Source organism: Equus quagga, chromosome 11 (assembly GCF_021613505.1).
Source record: "Equus quagga isolate Etosha38 chromosome 11, UCLA_HA_Equagga_1.0, whole genome shotgun sequence".
Taxonomy (NCBI): Eukaryota; Metazoa; Chordata; class Mammalia; order Perissodactyla; family Equidae; genus Equus; species Equus quagga.
The window spans coordinates 47,565,388-47,577,757 of record NC_060277.1 but is presented as its reverse complement, the minus strand read 5'-3'; the positions used below and the strand labels follow the sequence as shown (position 1 = coordinate 47,577,757).

Genomic DNA, 12,370 nt, shown 5'->3' with positions numbered 1-12,370 from the left:
AAGAGAATGAAAATCACTCTAGGAAAATCCAAATTTTACTCTAAAGAAAAAAACGAGATCTATGCATAACTCAATTATATAACTAAAACAAAAGGCTTCGAGATAGAAGGATCATCAGAGAGTTCAAAGGCTTCCAAGTGGGTCTGCAAACCTTAGTGTTCTGGGAAATGGCTCGGGGCTGCTGCTCTGGGATGGAGAGAATGACACATGGGGTGCTAGGTTTCCCAATCCACCTTATCTGGAGCAGAATCCCTTTTGTCTCCTTCACATATGAGCATTTCAAGTAAGATTTCACTTGAAAAATTAATACTGTTGATTTTCAAAAGTTCAATCCCCTTATAATTAAGAAAACTAAAGCACAAAAGGGTATCTGTCAAAGTCACTCAAAAGTTAATGTAAACAAAAAAAAAGACTGTATTGATTGTTTCCTTCAGAGCTTGGTTTTCACATTTAAGATTCTAATTTTGTGGGCTGTAAATAACTAGAGATATAAGCGAGGTCCATATTAAGATAAATGAAATACATCTCAAAGTCAGATAAGTTTTTTATACTCAACTTTTTTATGCAATCCTACGCTTCTGCTTCCTTCCATTAGTACAAATTCCAGCTCTAATTCTTAAATATAGCTCCCTGTGTTAAAATGATGAACTACAGTAGATTTACTCCTATAATATACCAGTAGGGGGAGCTTTATGATTAATTCTTCTATTTCTAAAACATGAAATTTTATAGCACTTTATAAACCTCAGAAAATATTCTTACTGTTTTTATTTTATAAGCAAAAGGTAAAAAGCACAGTGTAAAATTTTCTAGCCAGTGTAAAATTTTTCAGTGCTACTAATGTGTATTTTTAAATTGACAATTTTATTAGCGAAATGTATGTTTGCAGAGGGAACTAAAATTAGAAATCGATTTACTTAAATGAAAAGAGGTAAAGGATTCTTTATGCAGCGATCTGGAAATACATTCTCTCATATATGATAGCTATCATCTCTGCATGTATATATTATGTGTACATTTGCTTAAAACTAAATTTGGGGAAATTTTTCCAATTACACATCAAATTTTTAACATTGCCTGCACAGCTTTTACTTTTTTTAAGAGTGGTTATATAAGATATCTCATATCTAAGCAATTCAATCAGTACTAGCTGTACATATCAAATAACCCATCACAATCCCTTACTTATTTCTATTTTAAGCAGAGTAAATGCAATTTTAAACCACAGTTTCACAAAGCAGTACTGTGCAACATCAGTTAAATGTCATCATACTTTCTTTGAAACAATAGCTCCATACAAGTTAGTACTAGATGTCTAAAATAAGTAGGAAAACAAAGTCACTAAGAATCATCACTATCACAGCATTTTCATGTTATTAGGTCCCCTACAACAAGATTACTACAATTTTGCATAAACATGTACTCACCCTTCCAGCTCCATCCATTGCAAGAATGCAAATATTTCGACCCCCATTTTCTTTCAAATGTTCAGGATAAACCTTGTAATCCATACGCCCCCCAGATACAAGAACCTTTTTCAAGTTTAGTTGTCTGAGTGAAAAAAAATTCTAGATTAATATGTTCTCTAAAATACACATGCTCAATTTTAAAGAAATTACTATTCAAACAATAACCCAGGGCAATTACTGTGAAAGACGAAGTAAGAAGATTTGGTCTTTGGTATCCATAATCCCTTTCTATAAGTTCCCCCTACATGATGGCTGTTTCTTTCTACGGCAAGTCCATCACTCCCAAATGTCTCTACCCACACAGACACACACATTAAATACCTAAAGCCCCACTTGCTAATGCATACGTTCACTCTAGTTTAAACAACTGATAAGGCTAAAACCTCCTAAGTGTATTTGCATTTTAACAGAAAAGAAAAATTTTAAATCTGTAAATGAAATAGAAATCCTTAATTTCAAATAGGGACAACCCTAAATAGATAGCTAATTACGAAAATGACCAGTATTGCTAATAACTCATCCACTAGCCATTTCATTACACATTTCATTATATCTGCGTATGTGATTCGCCTATAGCATTATGTGAAACCTGCTCGCTGATGTTCCAATGATACTCCCCTTCAGAGATTTTGCCTGCATTAAAAAAAAAAATCGTTTTCCTTTTCAAAACTACTATGTTGTAACAAACTGTAACAAAAGAATTTTCTTAGTGAAAACTTGGATGTAATTGATATTTATGTAACAACGTTATCACAGCAAGTTTTACAAATAACTAAAAATAAAACCTAACATCCTAGAAATCACCTCATACTCAGTAAAAACCCTATTTAGTCAGGTCTAAGAAACATGTTCACATTTTCATATGTTTAAAACTGAAAGATGACCTACGACTGATAACCTCACAACTGCTACACACAGAAGATAAGTTGTGACAAATTGATGGCTGACATTTTCTGCTCATGAGCTAACCTCATGGATGGTACTTGTTCATGAAGTTACTTAAGTCCCACATTTGCAAATGCACATCCATTGCATTTCAATTTAAATCCTTGATTGCTTTAAAAGTTGGATGGCACTCTCAAAAATTCCTACATACTACTGCTTCCTCTAAATGAGGAATCACGGTATTTGTTCAAAGGTCTATTTCTCTACTTGTATTCATTACCATAATTATATTATATAATGAAATAACCAATGAAATATTAGTCTAAAAAGAATGTTTTTCTATAAAAGTTGAATACTTTGGAATGACACAATAAACACGAGCAGCAAAAAACTGCTATCCCCACAATTAGAAGGAGCTGCAACTAAGATATACAATTGTGTACACGGGGGGTTTGGGGAGATAAAGCAGAAAAAAAAATTGCTATCAAATCAGATATGGATTAACTATAAAAGATTGAAAATATGAAAAATATAAGATTCCACACTTCACAATTATTTTTAAGCACTTGCTCCTTAAATCATTCAAAATGAAATCATAGGTGACACACTATGAGTAGAGATTATACGCAAGACAGGGAACTCCAACTGGTGGACTTAACCATACTTAAAGTTTAGTTTTACGATTCCCAGTTTTCAGTGACTTTTTGATTAGCCAACCAACTGCCAGTTTACTGCATGCTACTATAACATGTTTCAGATAACAACAGGCTACACAAATACAAAGATTAAAAAATTACCAGTAGGTATGAAAACGTGGACTGAGTAGAGAGTCCACAGTACATGAGTAACTATTTTTTTAAATACATAAGTGCATAATATAAAAAAGGCTACACATGAACCAATGATGATTGTGTCACAAACCAAGAATTATGATTAATTTGGTTCTGTGCACCTGAAGCACAAAATAAGGAAACATACAAGTTATATTTAACTATATGCTAAACATAATTCAGAAATATTGCTTTACAACTTACAAAGAACTTTCACATATATTCCACTGGATGCTTGCCAAAAAGACTAAGATTATCAAAGGCAAAAACTTCTGACCTTCCCCTCCATTCGGTTTTCTCCCTTTGACATTTCAGAGCATAGCATAAAGCTGATACTCAGATATTTGCTGGAAGAGTTAAACCATTATTAAAGTTATGTTTCTTTCACAGAAATATACATACTTTGAAGCCATCTTCTTGCACTGATAGTCTGCAAGTAAGTAAATATCTCCCCTTGTGGTAACACAGACTGTGGCCCCATCACTTGCAGCAACCAAAGACAGAGTGATGTCCTTATGATGAAGAGCAGAGACTTGACGAGGAGCAGTTACAAACTTTTCTCCATTGGGATCTAGTAAATAACCTAAAAGATTACACAAATAAGCAAACCACAAAATATCTGTTTAAAGAATCCAATTTATTTTTCAGATATTGTCATCAAAGATTTCTTACCCAGTTGTCCACCATTTAGTCCCATAGTGTAAACAGCTTCTCTAGTCCATAGCACTGTATGAAACCTGCCTGCTGCTACTCCAATGACTGTCCTTCCTTTCAGATATTTTGCTTGCATCTATTAAAACACACAAATAAGACTGCAGTTTATTATAAATCTACAAACTAGTACAATTTTACAAAGATCCAGTAGACCAGGGTAGCAAATACATGGCACACTTGCCGGCAGGGCCTCCTCAAGTGCTAATGCCAGTCATCACTAACAGATCTCAGCACTAATACTGAGACTCCGCCTCTTCTCAGGACACAAGACATTTTGACACAGCCACTTTAAATTAAATTTTAACATATAAAAAACTGACACAGTATAAAAACCAAACCATTAAACTTTTGTTAACAAGCAATATGCAAAACAGGCATTCTCATTCTTACTATAAAATATGGTACTTTTAAGTTTGATATATGCAGAGTCTCCCAACACTGGCACTATTGACATTTTGGGCCAGATGATTCTTTGATGTGAGGGATTGTCTCGTACACTGTAGGAGGTCTAGCAGCATCCCTGGACTCTATCCACCAGATGTCAATAGCACCATTCCCACTCCTACCCTCAGTTGTGACAACTAAAAATGTCTCTGCACATTGCAAAATAGTTCAGGGGGGGAGGGAGGAGGACATAATGATCCCTAGTTGAGAATACTGGGTATGTCCACAACAACCCAGAGCTCCAAGGTAGCCACCCTGTGAGAATAAAAACACGAGTAAAATCTACCATTCCTATAGAAGTCTACAAAATGATTAAATAGTCACAAATTCCACAGTTGGTTGGAGAACACAGCTCTTCTAAAAAGCACCACAGACTGGAGACTACCTCTAATCATTTTTGGGTAATTCCTATTGATTCATTAGTCATCCATAATGGAAAAGCATTGGATTTAAAAGCTTATTAATAAAAAGCATATATCTAACAATAATTTTAAATGCAGAGGATTAAACCAGTGAAGAAATTTAGTATCTGAAATGTAAAACTTTATGAGCTGAAAACACATTTGTTATGGGTAATGATCCTAATATATTAATTTAGAGCACCAGTCTCAGTTCTGTGTACTAGGTCCCTGATATTGAGGAAAGGGTACCTTGTGATGGTAGCTGTGCAAATGGGAGGGGGAAAGTAGAACAAAAAACAGTGGCTTTTGGACCTCTGTCCCCTCACATCAACTCACCAGGTGTGATTTCTGTGTAGAGGCAGATTTACCATGAAGTTAATACGTTTAGGCTTCTGGGTACCTCACCTGCATGGTCCATTTTGTGTTTATAAACTTCATACTTTTTCTTAAGGAGGGCCTCAAAATCATTTAAATTCTAAACCTAAAAAATCTGGATCCCTCCTCTCTGGTTATGAATGCTTAAAAGTTGGATCTAAGGCAGTTTGGTGCCTCATTTCCCAAATGCTTTCTTTCTTACTCCAAACAAATGTTCATTTGTACTATGCTTAATTTCTCCTGTGAAAAATAAAGCATATACCAATGAATAAATACATACCACTGAATATAAGTAAAATAAGTTGCTGTTAATACTTTCTATCTCTTTGTCCATACAGGTTTTATAGAAAACAGTAACCTCATTGTTTAAAAAAGCAAAGTTTACCTGTCTGGGTACATTACAACTGGAAGGTGGAGGAACAATTCCTAATTGATGAAAAATATTTAGACCAAACGTATAAACACATCCATCTTCAGTTAATACAACAGTATGATCCTTAGCAGCTGCCACTTGGGAACAATTATGACCACTCAGTCCTTCCACAAGCCTAGGGACCTACAAAATAAAATTAACTTTAGTATAATATATTTACCATCTACCTAGAAATGCAAATAGAATCTGATGATGCTACACCCAATATGACATGACTGACATATGGCTGTATGTGTCATATCTAAACTCTACAATTCAGCAAGGGGCAAATGAGTTTAATAGCATATGGACTCTGATTTATGAGTAAAATAACAAAAACATAAGACATTGCAATAAAATAACTCAATTCAAATGATTTCTGAGTCCTTATCAAATACCAAGTATAAAGTTGTTTGGTATGAATAAAGGAAACTCTTCAGCCAAAGCATTCATTGGTGTAATGAAGAAATAAATAAAAATACAGAAATCGATGTATCCTTCAGTGAATAACCCAACATATGATATCATATTCCTTTGGAGTCACCTGTCCTGAGTTCAAATCTTAATTCTGCCACTTACTAGCTATTTGATCTCAATCAAACTTCTTAACCTCTCTGTACCTCATTTTCTTCACCTAAATACAAAATAATAATGGTATTTTAGATGATAACAGGATTGGTGTAAGGAGTAAATGAGCTGGTAAGTATAAAACATAGTCTCCAGCACAGAGTAAGCAATCAATAACTGACTGCTGATATTACTAGTCACTGTGTATAAAATGAGGATAGTAATGCCTCTAACCTCCTAGGGCTGTTGTGAGGCTTAAAATAAGGTAATGATACTGCATGAAAAGCATGAACAAAGCCTAGAACATAATAAACCCTCAGAAAATGGAAGCTATTTTCATAGCTCTCTCTCCTTTTTAAAGCATCTTTCAATAGATGATAAATATACCAGTAGTCCCTTCAAAGAAAAATTACTTTAAAAATAACCTAGTGAGGCAATTTTCTTATATGTATTGATTACTAGGTTTCTTCCAATTAGCACTAGCTTTCAGCAGCATGAGAGTTAATTTTGTGATTATACTATGAAAACACTGGCTCAATTTTTAGACCACAAATACTTTAACAAAAAATTAAAAGCAAATAAAAACCTAGACTGCCTCAGCAAAAGGGTTTTACAATTAGTCTGACTTTTTTTATTTCAACTATGGAAATATTTTAAAGTTTATTTATAGACCCTCCTGACTCAATATTTGATATAAGCAAAAATAACTTTTCTTTGATGCTTCAGAATTTTGCATATCTAAATTCTTTAAACATGATATACCACAAAAGAAATCAATTTTTTAAAATCTATTATTAATTAGTATATTATTTTCTCTCTATAGTTAGTTAAAAAATTTTTCTTTTAGTCAACTGAAGCTTCCAGTTCATCAAAAGTTTACTGCAGTTACCTAAACTATGCAATGACATTTCAATTACCAAGCATGTCTGTTCATCTCCATGGCCTAAACGTCCTCCAAGACCATGACCACACGTATAAACCTGCCCTTTCTGAGACAGGAACACTGAGTGAAATTTACAGAGCACCACCTAAAGGAAAGAAGAGAATATCATTAAAGTGCTCTGAATAAAATACCCTGTTTTATAAAAAGAAATAACAGGATATTGCCAAGTGTCTAAGCTGAATGATGTTTACATGGGGATTCATTATACTATTCTCTCTACACTGTACATGTTTGAAGTTTTCTGTAATAAAAATTAAAACTATTTATGCTTTATTTTAAAAGTATATCTAAAAACACTGACCTGTGGGAAAAAGAACAAAGAAGGAATTAAGCATGTGTTACCACAGCAAAGAGTAAAGAAAATGCAAATCTTAAGTCTTCAACTGCAAAAAGTAGTAGCCAGTTGTTTTCTAATTTCACAAAATCCAAATAGCAAGAATTGAGTAGAGTGCAATATGAAACATAAAGATTAAAAATAGTGATATGTTATTAAAGAAAATAGTGGAAATGCCTTACAAGTATTTTTTAAAAATAACATCACCTATCCATGAGGAGTGAGGGGTAGATAGTATGTCCTTTTTATAAATCTGAATTTACCTAATACATCTTTAATATCATGATATGTCTTTAAATAGTTTCATATTTATTATCAAGTTTTTTTCTCTTCCCCACTTCCTTTCTTATCTGCCTCCTTCCCAACTACCTCCTTGCCTTCTGCCACATATAGACTCTTACCAGAAGACAAAGGTACTGAAACGGTTCACTGCATCAGCAGAAGACAATAACAGGAAATGAAGAGCAGTTTTAAATATACATGTATTTATATACCAAATCCCCAGGCCACATTTTGCTATTTTTCAATGCATCTAACATTCAATATATCATTTTACCCTTGTACTACTTAAAAATTCTTTTTTCTTACTTTTAAACATTATTTGCATTTATATTTCTTATGTCATCTACGAATATTTCTAACTTAGGATATAAAAAAATGATTAAGAAATAAAGAAATCCTAGAGTTATTTTCCAGAAAGTCGAGGTCCTTTGGAAAATAAGACAATTATAAGTTGAACTGCAAGCTCTATTTATACATATCCTTAAACCACTTGCCAAGTCCTGTGAATACATGTGCCTATCATAAGTAATGCAAGAAGCCATTATCTCATTTAGCTGTACCACAAATACCTGAAAACTCAAAAATAACCCTCAAAATTATATTCTAGTTTGTAATACAAAGTAAGAATCTATAAGGGAACAATCATTTTATAAAACCAGAAATAATATACTTTGTTCAATTTTATATTCAATACTAAAATACCACTCTACAATTTCTGACTTCTACTATAAAACAACCAACACCATAGTTTAAGGCCACCAACTTGAAATCTCTGAATTTTTTAAGGAGATAACTGATCATGGATTTTCATCTTAGTTCTTTGGAATATATTATGCTAATATTAATAATCTCTGTCCTGTAGTAAATTCATTTGGTACTAAATCAGCCCTTTTTCAGTGACTAATGAGGCACTCTCTATAATTGGTGCTCAGTAAATATTCCCATAAATTTGCTTCCTCTTTTCTGACTCAAATTTACACTGATTTCCTTCCTCTCAAACCTGTACACAGTGCTAGCTTCAACCTTCATTGGGTGGTACATAAAATCCTTCATCCTTAACCTCTTCACAAAATACACTCACTTTCTTGCCTTAACTGAAATATACCTTTCTCTTTGAGGGTATTGTTTCATCTATAACCCTACTAAGTGAAATAAGCTCTATTCTTCTATAGCACTTATATCTTAGGATCCAAAAGTATAATCAGCCGCTTGTTTCCTAATGTCACCATTTATTCCTTCACTCTTGTGTAAAAATCCTTGCTCCTGAAAAATCTCAGCTCATGAAATCTGACTATATCAAGTACTAACTCAGAAAAGAAAAAGAGGTATCTTTCTTAAGTGCCCCAACTCTAATCAATCATTAGTGGCTGCTGATGGGTAGAATACCACTTTAAGGAGGATTTTGAGGACCTGTTCAAGCTCAGTTTAAAACACACATCCACAAACACACATACAGAGAGAAAGAAAGAACAACTGAGTGTGTGAGCATGCTGTGATTGATTAGCAATATCTATGAACGTCTCTGCACTAGGTGAGGGCAGGAGCAGCACATATGTTTGCCATCCTGCTCTAACTGCTTACCATGTTGCTCATCTCCCTTACATGTACTAGAGACTCGGAGATCGGGCTAGAGACTCCTGTCCATCCCAAGTCCTTCCATTATCCTGAGTTCCCTCCAGGTCTGTGTAAATGGCCCACCAGATTCCTGGCTTTCACATCACTCTACTCCCTACTTCTCTAGTCACTCTTCATTCCCATGTGGGCTCTTGTTCCTGGCCTCTCAAAATGGAATATTCTCTAGAGTTTAACTCTTTTATTTCACTTTTTAAAAACTGCTAGTTGTGATCCATTAGTAATGACTTTTGGTGGGAAAAATAGTGTTCTACAAGGCCTTAAATACAGTGGCCATATAATATCATCGAAATATTTTTGGAAATGATATTAACCATTATACCAGGAAAATAATCAGACAAAGATGAACTCAGAAGATGTGTTCTGAGGTATCATTCTCAGGAGTCACAAACTGAGATTTATAGCTTTAAAAATTAAGTAAAGAAAGTTTACAAATGGCAAAAATAACACTTCAGACATGTTAAATTTAAATACTTTGAAAGAACGTCCAGAGTACAACTGTAAGGAAGCTCAAGAGAAAGGCTGAGGCTAGAGATATAAATTATACACACACACACAAAGCATTACAGAGAAATATGAGTAGGTCAACAATAGCAAAATCCATGACAGTGGAAGATAATCATCCAGCATAATGATATAAGACCAAAGACCAAACCTTTACAATTACATAAATTAAAATTTTACAATTACTTATATTTAAGAACTCAAGTTTACTTACCTAAAACTAAGAATACTGAGTTTCAAAACAAATTCACTTGAGAAACAATCCGAAGAACTCTAATTTTTGTTAAATGGCAACAAAAGCTAGAAAATCAAAAGAAGTTCTACCTTTCAAAAATTAACTTAGTATCTGTATAGTGCCTCTAATTTCTATTTGCAAACAAATACCTCATATTTTTATGGTATTTTACACAATCTAAATATGACTAAGGCTAACAAAATCTAAAACAAAATTAGTAAAGTTCTGTTATCAATTTCTTCACTAAAATATGTTATCATACCTTCAACAAAGTTAACATAATCCAAATGAAAAGACGAGCTATCAAACACAAAAGTTCTTTTTAATCTCTAAAAGTACTCAGATTGTACTTTCAAAATACCTGCTTGATATAAACCCCACTCCTGGAGAACAGATCCACCAACTCTGGATGATGTTTGCTATTCTGGCTTCCATGACCCAGGGTGAAATTTGTATTATCTCCCCAAGTGTAGACATCTGTAGGATCTAAAATGAAAATTAGTTTTTAGACTCTTATATTTTAAAACAAATATCAGCTTAGATCAATTACAGATATACTCCATAAAGTAGTTTACCTCAAATATAACTCTTTACTGGAACTAATTTAACTATCATATGTAGAAAGATAATGCCAACACCCTTGTGAAGAGTTAATAAACACAAACCTCATTAAATCAGAGTTGGGAGACCAAAAAGGGGGAGGTTTCAGAGCCTATATCTATAGCAGAATCCAACAGGAAAAAGAAAGACTTCCTCTTCTTGACTGGCAAGAAGCTCAGCCAATGACAGACTGTCACAACTCAGCCAATGGAAAGCCACTACACCTCCAACTCTTCGTTTACAGTAGCCCTCCCAACTTCCTGTTGCCCTCCATAAAAGAGTTTCTCCTCTCTTTGTTGTGGGGGCTTGCCATGGTTACAGACCTCAAATTGCAATTCTTTGCTGATTCCAAATAAACCCATTTTTGTGGGAGAAATAACTGGCTGTCTACTTAACATGAACATTTTGGTGGCCCATATGGGAATCCAGAAAAAACCCCTAACAACTCCAAGGCTGGTGAGCAAATCAGGCACAGGACCCATAGCAGAGCCCATTGAGCTAGCTATTTTTCTCGCCAACCCTGGACTTTAAGGGTTAAGTCTTTCTCCTGAATCCAAGCTTCTGCCAGAGGAGCTTCCACCCTCCTTGTGTTTTGAAGCTCTCCAGGCTTTATTGACTATGTTAAGGCTTCATCCTTTTCTAGTTAAGGTCTTGTTTGTCTGCAAGTACTCAGGCGGGACTTCAGCCTGATTTTTTTAATCAGGCTGTTTCTTGGAACTGCGCTAGCCTTCGGTCTGATTCTTTTTGGAACCAGACTGTTTCTACTGAAACTGTGCTAGGTTTTGATCCAACTTGTGGACTCTTTTGATGGAACTGTGCTGGTCCAGCCTTTGGCCTGACTCCCACGGGAGCACACTGTTCCTTGGAACTACGTTGTCAACCTGCGGTCCACCTTGCTGAAATAGGACTGTTCTATTGGAACTGGCTGGTATTACACCTGTGGGCTAGCTGTTTGAGCTATTCAAGCTGTTTAAGCTGTTTGAGCTGTTTAGGATATTTGAGGAGGATTCTTTTGCTCTAGGAAAAAATCTCTAAGAAATGGAATCCCAGTTATCTAAATATTTTGAGAGTGCCCCCCCTACAGGGACCCCAGTTGACTTTATGTTTGAAAATCAAGGTTATTCCTGATGCTCATTTTTAAATAAATGGACCTATTTAACCAAAAATAATTTAAAATATCATGGCCATTGTGGGGAACTTTTCTTAAAACCAAATTGGACAACCATAACTCTGTAATTTCCAAAACTGAATGGAACACCTATTTCAATTGGTATTTTGAGGCTCCCAAAGGTTATCAGGAGTCTAAAATTGCTTCTTCGCAAAGTAAAATTTTAAGGTTAACTGAGGCAAAGAAGTAAAGAAAGATAAAATGGCTTCTGAAGCCTCCTGTCCCTCTTTACCGGCTTTGCCTCAGGCTCAGCCTCTGGCGCCATCGTGTTCCTCTCTCAGCTCCTCATGCTCAGGCCCTACCTCCAGCACCATCTTCCTCCTTCCTTCCTGTACTGCCTACACCTCCTCTATATTCTCAGTTCCCCCGTTCTAACTTTCTTGCCAAACTTCTCCCTTTTCCCTGAACCTTTCCCCACTCCCACTTCCTCTGAACCTATCAGAACCTGTCCCTTTAAATTAAGCCTTCTGAGGATCCGCAGGCTAAACCCTTAATTTCTTATACTCTCTGGTCTAAAGCTGAACTTTGAGCCACAGTCAAAGACTGCCCCAAAGAAACCAAAGATCCTCACAGAT

At 34.9% G+C, this 12,370-nt stretch overlaps 1 protein-coding gene across 3 annotated transcripts in view; it reads right to left on the bottom strand.

Annotated features, from left to right (window-relative positions):
- The window catches only part of IBTK (inhibitor of Bruton tyrosine kinase), a 98,632-nt gene that overhangs the window by 63,359 nt on the left and 22,903 nt on the right, over nucleotides 1-12,370 (bottom strand). For all 3 annotated transcript variants that reach the window (XM_046675863.1, XM_046675861.1, XM_046675862.1), the window contains 6 exons: nucleotides 10,389-10,513; nucleotides 7,015-7,125; nucleotides 5,504-5,674; nucleotides 3,857-3,974; nucleotides 3,587-3,767; nucleotides 1,428-1,551 (listed from right to left, as the gene is read on the bottom strand). In XM_046675863.1, the coding sequence (XP_046531819.1) occupies nucleotides 1,428-1,551; nucleotides 3,587-3,767; nucleotides 3,857-3,974 (423 nt within the window). In that variant the 5' untranslated portion in view covers nucleotides 5,504-5,674; nucleotides 7,015-7,125; nucleotides 10,389-10,513. The remainder of the gene's footprint in view (nucleotides 1-1,427; nucleotides 1,552-3,586; nucleotides 3,768-3,856; nucleotides 3,975-5,503; nucleotides 5,675-7,014; nucleotides 7,126-10,388; nucleotides 10,514-12,370) is intronic.